This window comes from Ambystoma mexicanum, chromosome 11 (genome assembly GCF_040938575.1).
Source record: "Ambystoma mexicanum isolate Mex_15411 chromosome 11, UKY_AmexF1_1, whole genome shotgun sequence".
Lineage (NCBI taxonomy): Eukaryota > Metazoa > Chordata > Amphibia > Caudata > Ambystomatidae > Ambystoma > Ambystoma mexicanum.
Genome location: NC_090934.1, coordinates 1213585237 through 1213608340, shown reverse-complemented (window position 1 = coordinate 1213608340; position 23104 = coordinate 1213585237). Strand labels below are relative to the sequence as shown.

Genomic DNA, 23104 nt, shown 5'->3' with positions numbered 1-23104 from the left:
AAGTCCTAGGGCCACCTCAAAAAGTGAAAGGATCTCTCATGTACATCATTATGTGTCAGCGCAACACCAGTGACCCCAACTGAATCAGACAAGAAGTCCAGGGGCCACTCCATAAAGTGAAAGGAGCTCTCATGTATGCCATTACATGTCAACACAACACTGGTGATCCCCAACAGTATCAGACTGGAAGTACAGGTGCCACCTCAAAAAAGTGAAAGGATCTCTCATGTGTGTCATTACGTCTCAACACAACACCAGTGACCCCCCCCCCCCCCCACACACCCTCAGAATCAGATTAGAAGTCCTGGGGCCACCTCAAAAAGTGAAAGGATCTCTCATGTATGCCATTATGTGTCAGCGCAACACCAGTGACCCCAACTGAATCAGACAAGAAGTCCAGGGGCCACTCCATAAAGTGAAAGGAGCTCTCATGTATGCCATTACATGTCAACACAACACTGGTGATCCCCAACAGTATCAGACTGGAAGTACAGGTGCCACCTCAAAAAAGTGAAAGGATCTCTCATGTGTGCCATTAGGTGTCAAAACAACACCAGTGACGCCAACAGAATCAGATTAGAAGTTTCGGGACCACCTCTTAAAGTGAAAGAAGCTCTCACTGTTTGTCATTAGATGTCACGTGATGCTACACTGGCCATGGAGCACACACCACAGCTGAAGGCTGCTTCAAAGTGATAAGAGATGCTAATTTAAACAAAAGGAAAAGTCTTGTTTCTGGGCAAGCGCCGGCCACTGTTTAATTCATGAGCCTTGTGATTGCAACGAGGAGAAATCGAGTGGATGAGGGCCATCTCAGATAAACCAGGGGGGTGCTTCTTGCAGTGGGTCTTTAAAAGTGGGGTCACTCAATAGGAGAGCCGAGGTGGGCACCGAGGAGGGGTGCCACTGAACGTTTTGACGTCACCTACAGATGTGTTTCCATATTGTCTCCCTTCTTAACAGAGTGTGGCCTGCCCGATGAACCTACGTTGTCCTGTGTCCAGCGCTTGGATCTAGCACTGAGATTCAGAGCGCTCTGGACCGTGTCAGAGAAATGTGAGGCTACCATCTGAATGATTGCGTTCTGGCAATAGGGCCATACATGCGTCCTCGCACTATTGGGCTGTTGGAAGGAAACATCATTGCTTCCACTGAAAAAAAATGAAAAGGCTGCTCCCCAAGTCTTCTCATTGTTTCTGTGACATTACCACGCCATGAATCTCCTTCGACCAAAGTTAGGAGGTTACAGACAGGGTGGGTGGGGAGAGTGGTGAGTGGACTTTAATGAGGGCTGAGACCCCCCAAACGGTTGACTGGCAAAGGAAGCACTTTGCAGAGTATAGGGGAAGGCAGGAGAAAGCATGTATGCCAGATCAGAGGGCAGGCCGCAATAGCAAGTCTTATGGCCTATATATGAAGTAAGTGTCTTGCAGACATCAGGGTTGGCACACACTTGTGCAAATAAGCAGTTTTGGAGACATTCCTCCCAGAACAATAGGGGGCAGAAAACACTATGTTTTGACTTCCTGTTATCAATTTTGCAGTTTGTCTGGACACATTCTCTCCAAAAACCAGATCGTACCCTGTCCAATGTATCATGGTTAACAGCAAGGGGCACGTGGCGACCAGTATGGCGAGGTGATAATTGGGGCGTGGTGTGGGGACCGGACATGCCCTCCACTTCCCCTTTGAACACCGTGTATTTTCCTGGACCATGGCTTGGCTGATGTCCTTTTATGCAGAACTTCAAATGGAATGTTCACCTGCTTCTGAGTTCTGCCAATTTTTGTTGATTGCAATAAAAGGGGTGGGGGATAGCAAGAAATAAGGTAAAATGCCCAGGATGGCACAATCTGAAAAAGGCACCCTCATGCTTGACAGAAAGATGTCTTGTTTTCTTTTTTTTTGTTTTAGTCATCTTTAAATGTTATTAATTTAACTGTAAATACCAAAATAAAAATTAATAAATAATAAAAAAGGCATTCCAGAGATCACCAGTCATCATCCTATGCTAGGTGTGGGTAGTATACGAAGCACTGTGACCTTTTCCCTGAGGCGCTTGTTGTTTTATTAATTAGAACGGAACGCTCTAGCATGTAGAACATGCAGGACCGGTTGAACGACTCACACTCAACATGGGACAATTGCATTGCCCGTGCCTTCTTCCTCCTTAGCCGATGAGCATCGCCAGGATGCCTCTTGCTCCTTGGGTCTAATACAACTGGACCTTGTGTAGTGCGTGAGGAATCCAGAAGCCAGAAGCCGCAGACCACATGCTGGGCCGTGTATCCCTCCTCTGACCGCCATCTTTACTGTTGAAGGTGCAGAGTCTGGAGAACCTGAACACTCCAGTGCCAGAGATTGCCAGGACGTTTGGGATTAGGTGGGTGTACCCAGAACCTTGGAATTGCCATGCACAATACTATCATTTCCTAGCATAGACCAACAAATACTCTTGAACTGAGTAATGTGGGTATCACCCCATTACTCCGCATCGGAATATACCGAATACGGAAAAGCCAAAGTTTTTAATGCGAATTTCGCAGCAATTATATGGTGAGGGTGGTTTAGGACAATACATTAGGTATGGGGGGAGTACAAAGGGGTCCTCCCCCCGATATATAATCGTGTGAAATTCGCATTAAAATCTTCAGCATTTTCATATCCGGTATTCGTAAAAGAAAAACAAAATCGACAATTTTTACATTCAGTATTTCCGATGCGCAGTAATGACAAGGATCCATCATTTGCATGGTTGTGGCGTGGGGGCTAGAACCAGTCCTCAGCGTTCCCGTTTGAAATATTGTGCAGCCCCTGGATGAGTTTCCAGGGGCATTATCACATCTGCAGGTGGGATGGCACAGCCAGCACGGGTTTAGAAGGACTTGAGATCATGTGACCATGTGAAAAATAGATCCCCTTCTCCCTCTGCAGCCCCACCCCCCATCACAAAACCCATTTGACGAGCTGTGGGAATCCTGTTCAGGAAGGATCCCTGGAAAGGAGTGGGGGCTGCTTCATGAACCGGCAGCAAATGGACAGTTTATACAGAGCCAATCCTGGTAAAAAATGAGGATGGAGGTAGTTCCAAGAAGAGGCAAGCGAACGAAGCGGAAAATATTGCAGAAAGAGAGATCGAAATCACCTTCAAGATCCAGGAAAGAGGAGGGTATCCTGGTCAATACTCATCAGCTCTATTCAATCCCAGAAATAACTAAACAGACACACCAGACTTTCAAGGAAAATCCCAGAGCATTGAGATTTCTTGAGATCAGACAATAAAGATGCATTGATGCACCCTTAATCACTGGCCAGTGCCTTGACTCAACACCCATTGCCCCGCGTGCACGGTAACTCATTACGTGGCCCTCCACATGATTTGGACTAAAACTTCCATGATCCTTCTCTGGATGTTTTGGACTAAACCTTCCATGATCCGTCTCTGGATGTTTTGGACTAAAACCTCCATGATCCTTCTTGATTGTGCATGCAGATTAGGGGTTATGGGAGCAGAAGTTCAAATCATCTATCAGGCTCCATTGTGAGTGACTCTGCTAGACAACGATTAAGGACATCATCTGTAGAAACCTGGGCATCTGCTAAAATCTTTGCACACCTTAACGTTACGGTCAGCCGAGATGTTTCTATTCATCACAGAGACATGATCCCCAAACCTAAAGGTATGCTTGCCTTAAAAGCTCGCACATACTACACCTGGGGTCATTTCAAAGCATTTGCCTCCTGAAAGTAATGATCTTATCAAATCCATGGAAACTTTACAATCTAGGTCATGCTATTGCCATGCTCATAGCAAAGACCTTGCCATTCCGATGCTACAATCGCTGCGGAGACGCCGCCGAAGCACAGCTGTTTTCTTACCCCAGGCCACAGTCATTTAAGAGTTCTTTTCATGCCACGAGAATCATGATCATACCAAATTCAGGATTATACGAGGCTCGTGCACTCTAAAGGTATTGTCAAAACAAAGTGTTGGTAATCCTCGGATCTTGATCACCGGAAATGAATGGTCAAACTAGACCTAGCCTGGAGGCATATCAAAATCAGGGTCATTGCAGACTCACAGCATCCCAAAGCGATGGTCACTGCAAAGTGAATGTCCGCTCAGAGCCACTATTATCTACAGGCTTGACTATGCAACCCTGGTCATCTCTGCGCACCCATAACATATGTATGTCACACATATATGCCACGAACTCTTGTGGACCCTTACACAGCCTGTTAAAGTCACAAACGCAGGCTGCCCTGAACAGAATACAGAGGGCATTAACCAGCCAGGCCCAGTTTGAGGGGGTGGGGGCGGGGGCGCTAGAAACCTGGACTTTCTGAAGGCAGCAGAATGATCTTAAACTTCCCAGGCTTTCCCCATCACCTTGGGGTGGTGGACCCACATGGATTGTCTGTAGAAATCGCTAGTCCTGGCAATCGCTAGACATCATAAAATGTATAAGCCTACGTCTAAACGGAAGGGGAGGAGCATGGTGTGAATTTGACACTTTGTTAGGACCTGGATTTGGGTAAAGCTGGTTGGCCTACTGCTTTAACGATATCCATGACACCAAATAATTGCGCAGATGGCGATCGACACCTCGAAGCCCTCAAGAAAGCTCACCTGAACCTAGTGTCCAGGGCCTGTCTATGTGACAGGTCTGGGTGGATTTAATGGAACTTTGCTCTGAGCCAAGCTGGCACACATGGAACTGGGTGGGGGAAGTATATTCCACCCTGGAGCAGCTAGATAGCAAAGCATGGGAGGAGCAGTGATGGGACACAGCTGCCCTCGAGCCATTCCTGTGAATAATCCATGATTGCAAAGGTGTATTCTGGCTGCTCTGTGGTGCAGGCTTCATGAGGCGGATCTGCGGCCCCGCCATTCAGACTCAAAATCATGATCGAGGACAGATCATTCCCATTGGCTGGTACCTCAAGAGGACATTATGCTTTGAGACTCATGTTTCCTCAATGGCCTTGAAGGTACCATCAATATGCCCAGGTGCCTGCATTTGTGTATAAACGCTGTGCTTAGGAATGGCACACTAGTGGTTTTCTGCTGCAGATCGAAAGCGGGGGACGGGTTCTAGGCATATATGGTTGACGCCAAATCAATCCTAATCATTGCATATCCAGACAATGATAATTCCGATAATAATGGCAACGAACAGCCGGCTCTTGTCGAACACTTCCTATGGGGGTGGGGGGTCTTTGCTTTAGTCTGTTTGCAATGACTATATTGCCACAATAATGGCTGTATTGCTGTTGCATTGTGGGGCCAACTGGATGGCCCATTGGTGAGGCGCGTGGCTGGTGATGGTGTAGGGCATTAGGGTTGCCTGCATTTACACTGGTGGAAGCCATTAAGGGTCAGATTCAGGTGGCACAAATTAAGCAAGGCAGCCTTTGGGACGTTGTCTGGACACACTCAAGCTAAGCCGCTCATTCAAGAGTCCATAGTGGCTGTGAATGTTTCATGAAGGCCTCGTGTGTACATTGTGACCAGCGTTCATAGTGAAAGCAGTGCTGAAGTGTATCGAGTCAATTGAGGGTCTGGTGGGGAGGGGGGATAGAATGGGTCCGTGGAGCCAACAAGCCTGTGGAAATAAAAAATAAAAACAACTTTTGAAGAATTCGACTCTTCTAGGGAGTTGCTTAATCTCTGGAGTTATTAGATGAGATAAACAAAAAAAGCTAAGTAAAGAACTCGAGATGAATGCACGAGCCCATAGAAAAACAAAACAAATAACCAATAGTTGGTATTGTAAAACCCCCTTAGATGGGTTACCAGAGGAATCCATGTCATTGCAGCACCCTGTTCCAGACCTGGGCTTTATTTTTACATTAGTATTTAGATCCAATGAACCTAGGCTACAACTCCCAGAATGTAACTGAAAGGGAAGGAGAAGTCCAGCACTGGGAAATGGCATCGCTGGTGACCTAGAGCCATCTGGTCACTTTCCAAATGTCTTCTAGCAAGCCCATTTCACATTATGTCAAAAGCAAAGACCATTCATTACCTGCACCGGAGCTCAGCACATAACACTCCCTGAGTGTGACACGACTGCAAGTGACACCCTACATCCGTGTTTCTCTACCTATCCCACCGTTGCTGTGGGAAACTCAGGTCTGGGAGCCATGGTCGATCTTTGCGACTGAGCTCCAGGACTGTCGCTGTCTGTGTCACTCTTTTTGAATGAAGGAAGATCTCCCTCATCTTATGCCGCTGCCTGGGATTGAGCTGGGAGCTTCCTGCCCTGGTGTCATTTTCTGTGACTGAGGGCAGATCTCAGTGTCACTGTGCCAGCGATGCTTTCTTCCTACCCACTATTTCATCCCCGCCTAACACTCTTCACATGCTGTCGTGTGACAGACTCTGCGCCAGCAAATGCCCGCCCCTTTGCTTGCCCAGAACACTGAACACAGAGTCACCCTCTGTGGCCCCCTTATCATCTTAGCTGTGCCCTTTAAGGATTCACAGTGGTGCGAAAAAAGATAGTTGATGAATATAGTCGAGGACGAAGGCTTCTTCTAATCAAAATTACATAAACAACCGAGAGAGGAGTAATTAGATTTGTCATGAGTCCAAAACCACACACAAGCAGAAGTGTTACCAAATGCCATCTGGTGTGTGCAGTGAAATGCTGAAACCTCTTTTTTAGTTCCCCCAAGAAACAACGGCCTCAGTGGAAGGCATGGTGGGGTGCTTGCAGGGACGTGTTGAGATGGATAATGAGTGTAGCAGCAGGCAGGAAGACATGGTGAGGGACGTGGGAAGATGGATACGGAGTGTAGCACCAGGCAGGAAGAGATGGTGGGGTGCTTGCAGGGACGTGGGAAGACGGATAAGGAGTGTAGCAGCAGGCAGGAAGACATGGTGAGGGACGTGGGAAGATGGATACGGAGTGTAGCACCAGGCATGAAGAGATGGTGTAGTGCTTGCAGGGACGTGGGAAGATAGATAAGGAGTGTAGCACCAGGCAGGAAGAGATGGTGGGGTGCTTGCAGGGACGTGGGAAGATAGATAAGGAGTGTAGCAGCAGCAGGAAGATATGGTGGGGTGCTTGCAGGGTCGTGGGGAGATGGATAAGGAGTGTAGCAGCAGGCAGGAAGACATGGTGGGGTGTTTGCAGGGACGTGGGAAGATGGATAAGGAGTGTAGCAGCAGGCAGGAAGACAGGATAACAAAGTGGAAAAGGAGTTACAGCCCTGAGTGAGGGCAGCATCGATTCAACCTCGTTCAAGCATTAAGACCACAAACTGAGCACCAAACCAACGCATCAAACATACACACCACACTCAAATTGCATTACAAAAAAGCCCTCACACCTCTAGTCTAGCCCCAAGCACAAACCCCCCAGCCAGACCCCAAAACACCATGCCTGAAACATATCAAAACCGAAGTACAAACCAACAACCCACCTTCGAACCAACAACCAGTAACTCAAGCATAAACCACAAATGGTTAACAAAACATACAAGCTCAATTACTAAGCACTAACCAATTGTGAACCAAAAACCCAATCACAAAAAACAAGTTCCCAGATACAAAGCATCAACTGGGATGCAGACCTGCGATCCAGATCAACAACGTTAATTGAAAGGAAAACAAAGGACAGAGGCACAAAAAACACCCTGTTCGGGATAAGATGCTTAGACGAGCATACTCGTCAATGGCACTTAAGGGGTTAAAAGGGCAAACAACCAATCCAGGCCCAATCAGCCAAAGTGAGGGGCTGAACCCCTAGTCCAAGTGAGGTGCAAAACACCCAACAAGATGGGAAACCAGAGCATGGGCACAAACCTCAACGGATTCACTAATCACCACCTCGGGCAGAAACAGCCCTATCAAGCACAAAACAAACAGCCCCAATCTGAATATTAAGAACAAACAAGAAACAAAACCCACAATCCGAATCACGCCCCCACAGGATGACACATGCCAAGCAAGGCATACTAAATTCCAATTCAGTCACATACACCTCCAACTTGTGTGCAAATACTCACCCATGTCACACGATCATTAACCATGGAGCAAAATGCCAAACCTACACACACACACCTACACAGTAAACACAAATGAATTTGCAAACTACCAGCCAGGCATTTGCATTTTATGCAGGCCCCAAAAACTGCAAACTGACTTGCAAAATCGTGTGCAAAGCATGACCTTGTTCAGAAAACAGTGCTACAGAGATGCCAACTGTCATGAAAACCATAGCATAATATACAGCCTAAAACCACCAAATAAAGAGTAGTCAGTGAGGTGGCCACTAAACAACCGATCAATGTCATAAAACAGACAGCCTAGGCACAACCAAACACCAAATGCACAAGACACCAATCCAAAACAGAAAAAAAACACAAGTCTAGGCTCAGAAACAACAATCCCAGCTCAAAAACTGCGAATGTAATAACAAAAAACACCAACAGGGAGAGACAGGTCCACAAACGAGGCATGCAAACCACGAACCTAGGCATAAACCACCCACCAGGCACACAAACTGCCAATCCAGCACAGAAATCATCAACCCATTGCCAATAACTACAAGTCACAAAAACAAACACTGACATAGTGGCAGAAATGCCCAAGAACACACCCGGGCACAAGAAACACTACCAAAGACAATAGTCAAGGTACACAACACAAACAACTGAACAGCAAAACCTAAAAGCCCCTTAACAGAAACAACCAAACAGGCTTGAAAACCACTAACCTACTTGAGGCTTAAATGTCACTAACCCTTGTATAAATTGCGAATCCTTGAGAACATCACTATTCCCAAATGAGCACCTCACAGCCAAGTGCAAGCATTGTGCTCCAGCAGAAAATCGCTACTGTAATGTCAAACATTCCCAGGATACATCCCACCGCCCACAACACCCGAAAGCCACACTAGCAGGCTGTGGGGGGGAGAGGGGGAGGCAGAAGAGGTGACTTCCATTTCCTACCCCAGGATGCAATGGCGTGCTGAGTAGGGGAACAAGGGGGTCTGTCGCCTCGAGAAACCATGCCGGGATCTGAGAAGGGGTGCGTTGAGGTGTTCTGTCTAGCCCCCACTCAAGGCGGTTAAGAAGTACAGGAGGCTGGAAAGGATGAGAGGGGGCTTGGGGGGCCTGTCCATTGCTGACACGTAGAGGTGACATGGTAGGTCCGTGTGTAATGAGTTCTGTCCAGTGCTGATCTCTAGAAATGCCAGGAGGGTAGGACGTGTCTAGTCGTATGGCCCTCGCTTTTATGACATGTCGTCTCCAAACCAGCGACCCCCAAGTGTAAAACGAGGGATGGTCGACATTCAGAAAGGAGTGCGTTCAGACGGGAAGCAGGAGGGGCCCTGCGTGGCGAATGCAGGCTAGAGAAGGGAGAGTCCTGCATCCAGTGTGGAGAGAGAAGGTGGTTGGCTCTGTGTCCCGGGAGAGCCCCGTCACCCCAGAGGAGAAAAAGGCAGGCTTGATCCAGAATGGCGACAGGAGCCCGGGAATGCAGGCTGGAGAGAGAGGAGCACGGCGTCCAGGGTGGCACGAGTGGAGCCCTGTATCCACCTTGGAAGAGAGGAGCCCCGAGGACAGGATTCAGAGAAGGGGATCCTGTATACCAGATGGGAAGATATGCGCCCTGGGTCCAGGAGGGGGAGAGCGAAGGCCAGGGGAGGTTTTTAATTTGTCCTGGATGGTGGGTGAGGCTCCCAGTATCAAGGGAGAGGGGAATACTGTATCCCGGATAAGATCAAAGGAGTCCCGGAATTCAGGATGGTAAGAGCAGAGGCCGTGGGAGTTTTTAGTCCTGGATGGTGAGTGAGACACCATGTATCAAGGGAAAGGGACATAGTGAATCCCGGATGAGAATATAGGAGCCCTAGATCCTGCATGGGAAGAGCAGAGCTCAGGATCCAGGATAGGGAGGCAGAGGCCTGGGGAGGTGCGTGTTTTCTGGATGGTGAGTGAGATGCCCTACATCAAGGGAGAGGGGGATCCTCAGTCCCGGATGCGAAGATAGGAGCCCTGGATCCAGGATGGGAAGAGTGGAACCCTGTATCCTGGATGGGAAGATAGGAACCCTGGATCCAGGATAGGGAGTGCAGAGGCCTGGGGAGTTTGGAGACTTGGGTGGTGGGGGGACACCCTGTATCTAGGGAGAGTGGAACCCTGTATCCCGGATGTGAAGATAGGAGCCCTAGATCCAGCATGGGAAGAGCAGAGCTCAGGATCCAGGATAGGGAGAGCAGAGTCCTGGGAAGGCGCGTGTTTCCTGGATGATGGGTGAGATGGCCTACATCAAGGGAGAGGGGGATGCTCAGTCCCGGATGGGAAGATAGGAGCCCTGGATCCAGGATAGGGAGTGCAGAGGCCTGGGGAGTTTGGAGTCTTGGGAGGTGGGGGGACACCCTGCATCTAGGGAGAGTGGAACCCTGTATACCAGGTGTGAAGATAGGAGCCCTGCATCCAGGATAGGGAGTGCAGAGGCATGGGGAGTTTGGAGTCCTGGGTGATGGGGGGTCACCCTGTACCTAGGGCGAGTTGGACCCTGTATCCTGGATGGGAATATAGGAGCCCTTGATCCAGGATAGGGAGTGCAGAGGCATGGGGAGTTTTGAGTCTTTGATGGTGGGTGGGATACCCTGTATCAAGGGAGAGGGGCATCCTGGATCCTGGATGGGAAGATAGCAGCTCTGGATCCAGGATGGGAAGAGTGGAGCCCTGCATTCAGGATAGGGAGAGCAGAGGCCTGGGGAGTTTTGAGTCCTGGATTGTGAGTGAGACACCCTGTATCAAGGGAGAGGGGGATACTGTATCCAGGATGGGAAGATAGGAGCCGTGGATCCAGAATGGGGAGAGCGGAGGCCCAGAGAGGTGTGTCCTGGATGGTGGATGAGATACCCTGCATAAAGGGAGAGGGGAGGGGTCATGTATACCAGATGGAAAGATAGGAGCCCTGTGGCGTTTTGTGTCCTGGTTGGTGGGTGGGTCACTCTGTATCAAGGGCAGTGGAGAATCAAAAGACACATCCGAGTGGTGCTGAGAGGGGACTAATGGGTGCGAGCAGATCTGTATCCAGAATACTAAAAGAGGGAGATATCAGATCCGAGGGGTGCAAAGGAACATAGCATCCAGGATTGAGAGAGGGGAGATTGGTATTAAGCAGGGCTTTAAGTGGGGTAAGAAATCGAGGGGGGGCCCTCATTTGGGGGCGTGGCCTGTGGGGGCGTGGCCTAAAACGTACGCAAATCGTAAGGTATGCACACACATATATATGCATGTTATATATCTGTGTGCGTACCTTACTATGGTTTGTGTACTTTGCAAATACATATTTCTATGTTTAAAAAAAATGGCTTGCAAAGTACACAAACCATAGTAAGGTACGCACACAGATATATAAGATGCATATATATGTGTGTGTGCATACCTTACGGTTTGCCTACTTTTCAGGCCATTTTTTTTAAAAACATGTTGTTTTATAAAAGATGGCTTTGAAAGTACACAATTCAAGCCATCTTTTATAAAGCTTTGACTACGGACAAAATTGTCCGTCGGCAAAGCTTTATAAAAGATGGCTTGAATTGTGTACTTTTCAAGCCATCTTTCATAAACCTCGCAACATGTCAAGGAATCCCCAGGTTCGCCGAGGGTTAAAGACGCCTCGGCGACCTGGGGAAACAAAGGGACAGTAACTGCCTCTGGTGACCCCTCGCGCGAGAGGTCACCAGAGGCAGTTACTATGACTTACAGAAGTGGCAGCCAGGCACAGCATCGCTGTGGTTGGCTGCCACTTCTGTCAGATCGCTTGACTTCATGGCAGGCGCATCTCCCGTCGCGGCGGCAGCCGCGACGGGATAATGCATCCCGCCAATGTTGCGTGCGGTGGGACGGGGCCCCGGCAGGGCCCCGGCTCAGTCCCACTTTTTGGAGACTGCCGGGGCCCGGCCCCGGCTGGCCCCGGCCCACTTAAAGCCCTGGTATTAAGGATGGAGGAGTGAGACACGAGAGCTGTGTATCCAGGATAGCAGCCAACGAAAAGGAAATGAGGGAGGAGGGTAGGGTAAAGGGAGAAAGAGAGAGGTTGTATCCAGGGTGGATAGACCGTGGAGTCATGTGGCCCTGATTAGGAGGGGGAGACTTCTGTATCCGTGGAGGAGGAGAGGAGCAGTGTATTCAGAGAGAGAGGGATGGGCGAGAGAGGGAGGGTGTAACGAGGTGAGAGAGAGAGATAGGAGAGAGAGGGGAGTGTAACGAGGTGAGAGAGAGAGGTATGGGCGAGAGCGGGGGTGTAACGAAGTGAGAGAGAGAGGGATGGAAGAGAGAGGGAGGGTGGAACGAGGTGAGAGAGAGATAGGGGAGAGAGAGAGAGAGAGAGAGAGAGCGAAGAGAGAGAGGGGGGTGTAACGATGTAAGAGAGAGAGGGATGGGCGAGAGAGAGGGGGTGTAATGAGGTGAGAGAGAGGGATGGGAGAGAGAGAGAGAGATAGAGAGAGGGGGTTGTAACGAGGTGAGAGAGAGAGGGATGGGAGAGAGAGAAAAAGAGAGAGGGGGGACTGTTTCCAGGGTGGGCAGAGCGTGGAGTCATGTGTCCCTGATTGGGAGAGAGGAGATCTCCGCGGTAAGCACTGTATCCAAGACTGGTGGAGAGAACATCTATGGCCATGGGGGTGGAGAGAAAGCGAAAGGGGAGCACTGTATTCAGGATGGACAGGGCGAGGAGCCACGTCTCCGGGGTGGACAGGGTAGACAGCCCTGTACCCGTGCCAGGATGCCACTGTACCCAGGATGGACAGAGCGAGAAGCCATGCGTCCAGCAGTGAGAGCGGGGCGGCCAGTCCCTCCCAGCTGCCGTGACAGAACCTTCAAGCGATCCGGGGTCTAGGCACGGGGGACTGGCCACGGCGTGTGTTTCCTTAACGAGCTCTTGGAGCCCCTCCGGGTCTCCTCGAGGCCTTGAAAGCATCGCCCACACTATCCCCCTCTAACACTGTACCCCCAGACACCCGCATTTTTCAGGTCTGAATTCTGAAATATAAGCAGGGGTGGTCTACAGGCGAGGGTATGGTGACAGGAGACCGGGGGGCGAAGGGATATACATTTAAGGAATTATATCCTGATAATCCACAACCCCCGCCTCGCTCGCACGGGGGCATCTGCTCCCATATCCCCCCCCCCCCAGTATCCTCTTAAGGAATCTTAAAGTCCCCGAAGATCGGCCTCTTCACAGGGAGGGTTAAGCCTGGTTTTACTGTATGTGTGCGTCTGGAGTCTTATTTTCTTCAATACGAGCCCCCCCCCTCATCTGCCCCCCCACCATTTTCTAATATTAATAGAGACAGCGCTTACCTGCATGTCATTCTCCCCAGCTGCCCAGATCCGAGAGATTTCGCATCCTTCCACAAATGCACCTGCAGTGCTGCAGCTCGCGGCCCCCGCCCTCCGGGCGCCCCCCAAGCCTCACACCAGGGCCCCGTGCCACCGGCCGCTTAGCTGAAGCGCCCCTTCTTCCGCCGGGCGATGCGAGGTTTCCCCACTCCGGATTCGAGATCCCACAGCTCGGCTGTCCGCCGCTCCCGGGAAGAAGAAAAAAAAAACACGCGCCCAAATCGGGCAGGGGTCTCCACCCGACCACGATGTCCCCCAGAACGGGGCCAGCAGCGGGTCCAGCCCCGCAGAGATCCAGGCAGCCCGTCCGGAGGGATGAGGAGTGCAGGCGAAGGAAGGTGGGCTGCAGGCGCCTGGGCGAAACAACAGGGGGAGGAGAGCGGGGCAGGGGAGGAGACAGGGGAAGGAGCGGCAGAGAAGAGAGAGAGGCAAAGAGACAGAGCAGTGAACGGAACGGCCAGTCTGAGACAGCCAATCCGAGTCAGAGACAGTCAGGGAGATGAGCGGGAGACGGGGAGTGAAGGGCGCGGGCACAGGGTGAGGGAAAGAGACAGCCTAAAACAGAGCTGAGGAGATGACACCCGAGACGAGAAGGACGACAGTGAACGAGACAGCCGCACCAGTCAAGTCGAGGGAAGAGATATACACGATTGGCTTCAAGGAGAACAAGAGAGAGGAGGGGAATGACAGAGAGCGTGAGAGGCAGAAAAGGAGGGGAGCATAGGTTTCCTCGCAGAAAACAGAACATTAAAATGGGACATATTTATTGCTGGCAACGTGTGTCTAGAACGAGCTGGGTAGAGAGGCATTTCGAAAAATAGACAGGTAGACACATATATAGACAGCGAGGGAGGTAGGTAGGTAGGGAACTAGGTAGGTAGGCTGGGGACAGTCAGGGAGAGAGGACGGAAATGTTGAGGCCGAAATTAAGAGAAGTGCCACGAGGGAGGGAGACTGCGTGGAAAGAGTCGTTAAATCTGCAATACTGAATGACATTTACACACATTGAAGAGGGGGAAGAATGGGAGGCGAGCTGTGAGATGGGGTCTGCTGAAAGCAGTTGTGGCGGAGTGAGAGGGGCCTGTGGGGCCGGGCCGAGGCCTCCGCCGGGCGCGAAGCCCCAGGGCTTCAGCACTAGCGGCGGTGGACAGCTCCCTGCTCCATCAGCGAGCCGGGGCCTGGTTTCCATTGCCAGGGAATTCTCCCTGTGCAGTGTACCAGTACTAGAGAGAGGGGGGGCGGGTAGGGGTGGGGGGGGGGGCATCTATGCACAAGGCCGGTACGTTTGTATCAGTTTATTTCCCCATTTCTCCCCTCGCCCAATCCCACATCATGGATATTAAAGGTCCCGCCAAAGGGCACAAGTTATGAAATGTGCGGACGTCGTTACATATTGGGTCCGTTTAAGCCTCAATGAAAAGGGGAATTCTGCGAACATGGCGCAGCACATGAATGAACCTTCTCGGCCCGCCCCTTCCTAGCTCCTGGGAAACTTCGCCACCTGCCGCCCGCCACCCTCTTTCTCATCACACCCACCGCTGCTGCCCCCTTTCCTTTCCCACCGCTATGAGAACCCTCCCCCACATTCTCTCGCCCATGGTGAGAATTTCTAGGTGCAATCCGGCCCGTCTCCAGCGGTTTTCACTGCTTTCAACAGCAACGGTTCCTGACAGCTTGACATTAATTCATTTAGGCTGGCGATTGCTGGTTAACTACGAGCAGGTACTCACACACTGCGGCAGCGCCCGACATACGCCAAGGGTCTCCAGCTTTGCACTTGTAATCTCAGTGTGCTGAAAGAGTACACGACACACCTGCCCTACCGGGTCCCAGGATTTTAGTTTGGTTGGCCCGACACTTTTTTGGACCCCGGCTGGGGGCCTGTAGCACAGAGCTTTCCTGTGTCCCAAACTTAATGTGTTAGCGCACAGATGACAAGGGCAGTGGCAAGTTACAGTGCGCAGCTTTTGCGTGTAGCTGTTTTCACTGGTTCAGAAGGACTTCAGTGTAACCCAGAATATTTTCAGGCGTGGTGCGCTCCATGTATTGCAGGGAGCAAGTCCCACAAGTAACCCAGCGCGAAACACTCTCTCTCCAATCCATGAAGAGTGAAAGGGGGCAGGGTGGGCGGGGCCAGCCGTGGAAGAGGCGAGGTAAATGAGGTAGGGGTGGGCTGGGGGGCAGCAAAGCAGAGGGTAGACAGGCAGGAAGAAAGGTGGAGGCATTAGGGTGGAGTTGAGATAACAGAGGAGTGGTGGTGGTCCGAACAGTCACAGGAAGGGCGGGGACCTACCAGGAAAGTTAATCCATTTTGCAACTCCCCTTAAGCAATGGTCCCGGCATAGTGATAGGCATAGTAGACATTTATTTATTTATTTAGACATTTGTATAGTGCACCAAACCTTGGGGCATCTGGGCGCTTTTTGTACAAGATGGTTGGTTACAAGAGCTGCTTACATAGTAGGTTACATGGTTACATATTTTAGTTACAGTGGTTACATCTTGCATTAGGTTATGGTCTTACATAGTAGGTTACATACTTTGGTTACAGTTGTTGCATCTTGCATTAGGTTATGGTCTTACATAGTAGGTTACATACTTTGGTTACAGTTGTTGCATCTTGCATTAGGTTATGGTCTTACATAGTAGGTTACATACTTTGGTTACAGTTGTTGCATCTTGCATTAGGTTATGGTCTTACATAGTAGGTTACATACTTTGGTTACAGTTGTTGCATCTTGCATTAGGTTATGGTCTTACATAGTAGGTTACATACTTTGGTTACAGTTGTTGCATCTTGCATTAGGTTATGGTCTTACATAGTAGGTTACATACTTTGGTTACAGTTGTTGCATCTTGCATTAGGTTATGGTAGTTATACATTGCACCAGGTTACTATGTGAAGGAGAAGCAATGTGTAGAATACATGCAGGTTAGGACAAAGTTGTTACAGCACACTTCATAAAATAACATAACATAACATACTAGGAGTTGGGTAATATGGGACCATTTAAGTGGAATGTGCCTGGATAATAGAACGAGGTATTGCGAGGGTACTGCAAGGGCATACACCACAGTGCAAACCCACTCTGCGTTTTAAGGATATCCACATAAACTACATTTCAAGGCAGTGAATCTAAATGGGAGTTATTTACAAAGCCACTGGTAATCCTGAAAACCCGGTGAGGATGGTGATTGCAAACAAGAGGACTTGGGCAACCACTGGTCCCCTGGCTGCTCTGGCAACACGTTTTTCTAAAACGTGACGGACAAACACAAGAGTGACCACAACTCAGAAGGGTACCCAATTCTAACACCAGTGAGCATAGCTATTGATCAAGAATGATTAAGTACAACCTTTTAAAAAGCTTGATCGAAAACCAACTCATAATTTCCAGTCTGGAGACTATAGCATGCCTTTGTGCTGTCTGGAGAAGATCTGCCTAGAAGTGCCTAAAATGCCAGAATTTTAGAATACCCCTGAAACAGACCTCCCCTCCTGCTTTCACAATGGCAATACAAGCCTCGCGCCTCTTGATGGTCTGCCCTACTGCAAAACCCAAATCCTATCCCTCAAATTGCAGGTTTGGAGTCCAGTGATGCAACATCATCCCACCTGGAGCATCCCAGCTGAAAACAGAACACTGCTTCTCAACTGTTGCTCAATTCCTCCCTCCTTCCGGCTTCCTCCTTCTCATTATGGCCACCATCTGGTGTTAAACTTTCTGAGTTGGGCAAGCACACTGCCTTGATAGGGCATCTGTCCGTAGGAAAGTGCAGTGAGCATATGAGCTGCACAGATGATCTCGTTGTGGGTGCCGTGGGCCTCCTGGTAGTCCAATGTGCAACTGGGTGCCTTTGGAGGCCACCTGGAAATCTGTTCATTAGATCTTCGCAGACCTGCTGCAATACATTCCACGTGATGCTTAGCAAGGTCCTAATCTGGGCACAAGGTCAAAGAGGTCCCCAGTCCGCCATGGATCAGACCTTCCATGAATATACACATGCATGATGAAGCAGATCGACTGCAGGCCTTTACGTGATATCACGCATCCTGCCATTGTTTGTCAAATTGCCTCATCTGAGCACTTGACACATTTACTGGACAGGTGACAGGGGGTCTTTCCAACTTGCAATGGAGAGAACGCTATTAGATATTAACTTTGAATTCCTAAATGCCACCCAATACCTGGTTGGTCATCCTCGTTATTTATTTATTTTGCATTTATAAGAGTGCACTTAGCCCTGAGGCACCTAGGCGCTATTTAGAGGTAGGACAGGACGTACATATATACAAGGCTGGTTAAGAGAAGTGGCGCCTAGTCGAACAATTGGGTCTTTAATTGTTTTCGGAATATTCTGTAGGAGGATCCTGCTCTGATGGATGGGGTCAGTGCCTTACAAAGTGTGGCCGCCTATGCAGGGAAGCTGGACCATCCGGCTCTGGATCCTCTGACTCTGGGGATGGACAGACGGCTGCAGTAGGCGGTGCGAGTGGGTTTGGTGGAGGTAGGTTTAGAGAGTCTTTGGGTCAGGCAGCTAGGGGCCGTGTGAGAGAGGCAGCGGTGTGTGATGGCCGCTGATATGTGTTTTGAGTATCTTTGAATTTAGAGGGCATCACTTCAAAACAAGCCCTCAGGAGTAAAGAAAAAACTAATTTCATATTGGCAACATCCACTGGGGTGATGTGGAAAGCCCTCTAGTTCGGTGGATTGTGTGCTTTTCTCCTTTTTTGCCAAATGATGCTCTTTCTCCATAGCCAGATCCATTTCCAGGTAAACAGTAAGTCTCCTGGAATGGATGTTCACTGAGGGAAACATTTCAGGGCCGAAAAAAACAAAATATTAACAGCAACCTATCTACAGATCTTGGCAGCAAAGGACCGGGAACAAGTTGTCTGCAGAAAGCATGTGGAAGGGAAGAGTTGTGAGACATCTCTATCTTGTAATCTGTCAAGGCCATGCAGCAGGAAGTGCGTCATATGATAGGATTGGTCATTCATAATGCGCCTGTACACAAGTTATTCTCGGTGTGATAAGACAAGGGAAGCAAGACAGGGGCAGACAAGACAAGCAACCTTACAAGGCCTTGTGTCATTCAGATCGGACAAGTGCGACAGCGCTGAAGTGCAGGGGAAGATAGAAGGGAGAAGTGCCAGGGAGAGGGCCAGGGGAAGTGCAATCAGGGCAGCATTGCTCTGAGTAAGTGCAGCCAGGGCAGTGTGGCTCTGGGTAAGTGCAAGGAGGCAGGGGAATTGTAGGGTGACAGTTAGAGCCCCAAAGTGCGCGGTAGGCCTGGAGGCAGTGCAGGGGATACCGAATCATGGAGGAGCCTGGTGCCCAGTGAGATTTCGAGGTTTTCAACACCATATTGGAACAGGAGATGGTAGCCAATTAGAACACCATGGATCATGTCGAAAAAGTCTCAAGAAACTGGAGTAAATGGACATCCTGAAGGATAAGAATGAAGCATCCTCTTTCTGTTTCCACTGTGAACCGGGACTACTCGTTCACAGGGCCTACGGTTACAAAGTGCCAAAGACACCAGCTTTGACCACCGCATCCAGATCCTACACCGCCGTGCTAGGCCAAATATCCCAATATGAAAAGCCATACCGGGTATTGTAGGCCTCCACAGTGCTACCGGCATCTCACCTCTCCACGAGGACGCTGGCAACCAGGTTTGCCATGCCGAGCGTAAAACCCTGAGCTGCCATGTTGGTTCTGATGTTCTGGCATGATAAGCAACCCTTTGCTTGCTAGGAAACCTATGAACTTAAGGTCCTTTCCTTGCACGCTAGCCCTGTCAAGCTTTCCCAAGTCAGTCATTTTAAAATGCACCAGCAGCTTGGATATTGACAACAGTTCCTTTAACCAACTAGAAGTATAAATCATTGAAGACACAGGAGTAATACAACAAGTAGACAGCCATTATCCTGTATCGATAGAGCGGAATAAACACCATTATTTCCAAAACATTAAGGTCCCTCAGAATAGAAAAAATAGCCCCCCCCCCGGGTGCCAATCTGATATGATATCCCTGCAAATTGGAGAGGCTCGGAATACAAACTCTGAGCAACAAGGTATGGTTTGAAGATGGGAGGGGTCTTTCATGATTTCATTAGTACATAGAATTAAAATTAAATTAAATTTCCGCGGGCAATAAAGCATGCGCGAACCAAAGATTAACATCATTGCAACACACGCACATGCAGATGAATACAGAGTGCTCCATGACTTATTTGTAATCACTGTGAATGCCCATACAACATTTATCCATTCTCAAATTATCCTATTGCTAAGCTCTTTCTGATTACACACACAGACAATGCTGATCCTCTACACACAACAGGCATGGCTCATCCTCTACACACACCAGGCACGGCTTATACTCTACATGCAACATACATGGTTGATCCTCTACAAACAGCAGGCATGGCTGGTGCTCTACACGCACCAGACATGGCTTATCCTCTACACACAAGAGACATGGCTGACCCTCTTCACACAACAGGCTTTGCTGATACTCCACGCACAACAGACGTGGCTGATTCTCTACACACACCAGGCACGGCTGATCCTCTACACGCACCAGGCATCGCTGATCCTCTACACGAACCAGGCATGGCTGATCCTCTACACGAACCAGGCATATGCGTGTTCATAGACAGCGTTCCTTTGATACCACAATCTTAAATGTCATTGGTTCCCTGAGTGGATAATTTGCACATGAGCACATCACCAGCTTTCTGTCCATATGATTGTTTTCGGCTCTCTTTGGGTGGTCAGTTTTTTTCCTTGAAGCAGCAGGCGGCAACTCTCAACGAAGGTGCTCCGGCAGAGTTCCCCTATTCGGCCATCAGAAGGGTTTTTGTTTGGGAGGCTCTGGATGGTGATTGACTGTGGGATGCTGCACTTGCAGCATGCACAAATGCCAGTAGGGGTGCTGTATACCTCATCAGTAGAATACAGTGGGTTGTGATTCTGGGATAAGGATGTGCATCCGGGTTCAACAGCTGGAAGCAACAGAGCATCAGAGTATTGTAATGCTTAATTTTCTTTGTGGTTTATGAGTCTATGGGGGTCATTACGACCCTGGCGGTATGGGGTTAACGGGACCGGTAGAGCTGTCGGCCCTGTTAACTTCCTACCGCCTCATTACGAGGTCTCCTCGCGGGTAAAGAGGACGCCTGGTTTTACCAGGCGTCGTTAGTGGGTCCCGCGAGCAGACCAGGATGCAAACAACGGGCCTGTCATTAACGGGCTCGTTGTTTGCATCCTCCCCATTCCCATTGAGCCCTATGGGGGCTCGAATGGGAATGGGGATGTACAGGGTCTGGTTTTCTGGAATGGGGAAATACCGGGCCCTCCAAGGTCGGAGGGCTGGGTATTTCCCCATTCCAGGAACCCGGACCCAGTACCAAATAGCAGCATGGCTACCTCCAGGGTCGTAATGAACCCCTGTGTCATCTTATTCTACCTGTGGGTAACACCAGGTCTTCTGAATATAACCTCTGTGCTGTGTTCTACCGTGCCAGATCACCAGAGGCATTTGTCTGCTGGATTTGGTGGTGTTTCCCTTGTTCGTCATCTTGCTCACCAGCATCTTGGTTTAGTGTTTTATATGCAACCTCCATGCTGACTAAAAGGATGGGCCATCCTCATCTTCTGCCCTCAAAGAGTGCTCTCATCAACAACTCACAAGACAACCATCAACATTTGTCACAACACAGATGCAGCAACACCTTCACACTGCATGCAAATCAAACACACAAAACACACACAATGACAAACAACAACAGCCCACACACCGCCTGTCCCCCTGAATGACATGCAGCAAACGTACATGTCACATAGCCCCATTCACTAGACGATGGCACACACACAACAGATGCACAACACATGCCTCAGTCAACATGCTGCATGAAAATGAGAGGACATCACATATGCAGATAATTGAGCCCAAAAAAAAGGAGGGACATCCCTGGAAGACTACCAATTACATGACAAGAAATGCCATCACCTGCATAGTATTGGGACAGTACACTGAACAGAGTAATGGGAGCCCATGATGCAAAGCAAAAGAATGTAAGTACTCAAATACTCACATCTTACACTCCAGACAGGATCATGCTTGACACCGCAATTCACAGAGGCCGATGTCAGAATGGAAGGCTGGCCACCAAGTCACCTGCCATGGAAGACATAAGCAGACAAGACAAAGCAATCTGATACCGCACCACGCTGTGGTCAACTTGAAGCTGCAAACACCATGGTGTGCCATCCATGGGACATGCACGTGAAAACAGAAACATTGCAAAACATAATGTGCTCATACACAACATAGCATCACAAAAATGTACATCAATGGTTCCATGGTTGTGGATTATAACTGGGGCTGCACACCATAATTGGGGAACCCTAAGCAAGAGAGGCCAAATGTGCCATTGAGCCATAGCCCCACAAACCTTGCACGGGGTGTTAAGTGTCCCTCCGTACACATGGTCAAAGTCCAAAGAGACATACACCAGCACAACCATCAATACCTGTCACAGGCCACAAACAGCCCCTGCCACTCACTCCCAATCACCCTGTGAAAACAAAGTTAAAATATCGAGGCTGAGTACTCCAAAAGGAAATACACCGAACACGCGTTACAAAGGAACATACAAAGATCTTTTATTTTATACTGAACAGTTTCAAAGGACAAAAGTAACGGATAGCTATCGGCCCTCAGTACAACACAACAAACTCCAGCGTGGTGCAGTGTGCTCAGTGAGTGGGGCTGTACATTAGAATAGTCCCACTTTATATACGTTTGCAAACATGATGTCCAACCCTACTGCGGGTTAATATTCCTCTAATACATTACTGATATAGGGTTCATGTTGAGTTCACACATCTATACGCTTAGGGTTTGCCTTTAATACATTCGCCAGCAAGCCTACACGGTATCAGTGTATTTTAGGATTTCTCGTAGAGTCTTCTTCAAACATTAATACAATGTAGTTAAACAAGTGTTCTCAGTTCAGTATTTGGATACATTGTTCTTAACATATGCTCGCGGATTAGTTTCATTGGCGCGAGTAATCCTTTACACATAGGTCAGCGAAGGACAAGGTCTCAGTTCACGATCGCAACATGTGGCCTGCAGGCAAGTTACATATTAATTGTACACAGAGGTCAAGACGGCCATGTTGTATTTTGGAATGACATCGTCCACCATTTTAACTCACAGGGTGACATTACAGAGAGAACCTAAAATGGCAGATTGACCTAAAATGGTGGCTTACATTGATTCTAAGGTCAGGACCCTGCAACACGGATTTCTTCACAAGTGGCTTACAAGCAGCTTGGCGTAGGCCAATATACATATATTCATTGCAATAGGAGGCACAATATAATTTCTGTTTGACACCCCAAGAAAGGCCCATATGAAACCAGTGGCCCCATCAATCCATAGAAACAACACCATGCCTAGACCTATAACCAGAACCACACCCTGTGAAACATGCACCCATGACATAGTACTGTTTCCCCACAAGACAAGTCAATCCAAAGTGATCACACACAATGCAAGACTCCTAGCCAAACACCACACAAGTGTCTGCAAATGCCCTGCACTTACCTGCACAGGGTACCCACCTGCCTTGCATACAATGCAACCCATCAGGAGACCCATCCTCTAAATGCAATGACACGCATAGTAATAACAGAAGAACATGCACATC

The 23104-nt window shown here is 49.2% G+C and overlaps 1 protein-coding gene across 6 annotated transcripts in view; it reads right to left on the bottom strand.

Annotated features, from left to right (window-relative positions):
- The window catches only part of LINGO1 (leucine rich repeat and Ig domain containing 1), a 6683609-nt gene that overhangs the window by 371759 nt on the left and 6288746 nt on the right, over positions 1-23104 (bottom strand). For 2 of the 6 annotated variants that reach the window (XM_069624570.1, XM_069624569.1), the window contains exon 1: positions 13336-14010. The exons of 3 other annotated variants lie outside the window; for them this stretch is intronic. Coding sequence is in view for 1 of the 3 variants with exons in the window: in XM_069624567.1 (XP_069480668.1) it covers positions 13336-13341 (6 nt within the window). In the remaining 2 variants the exon portion in view is untranslated. Of the gene's footprint in view, positions 1-13335; positions 14011-23104 lie in introns of those variants that run through there. One more of the 6 variants, XM_069624567.1, reaches the window with a different exon arrangement.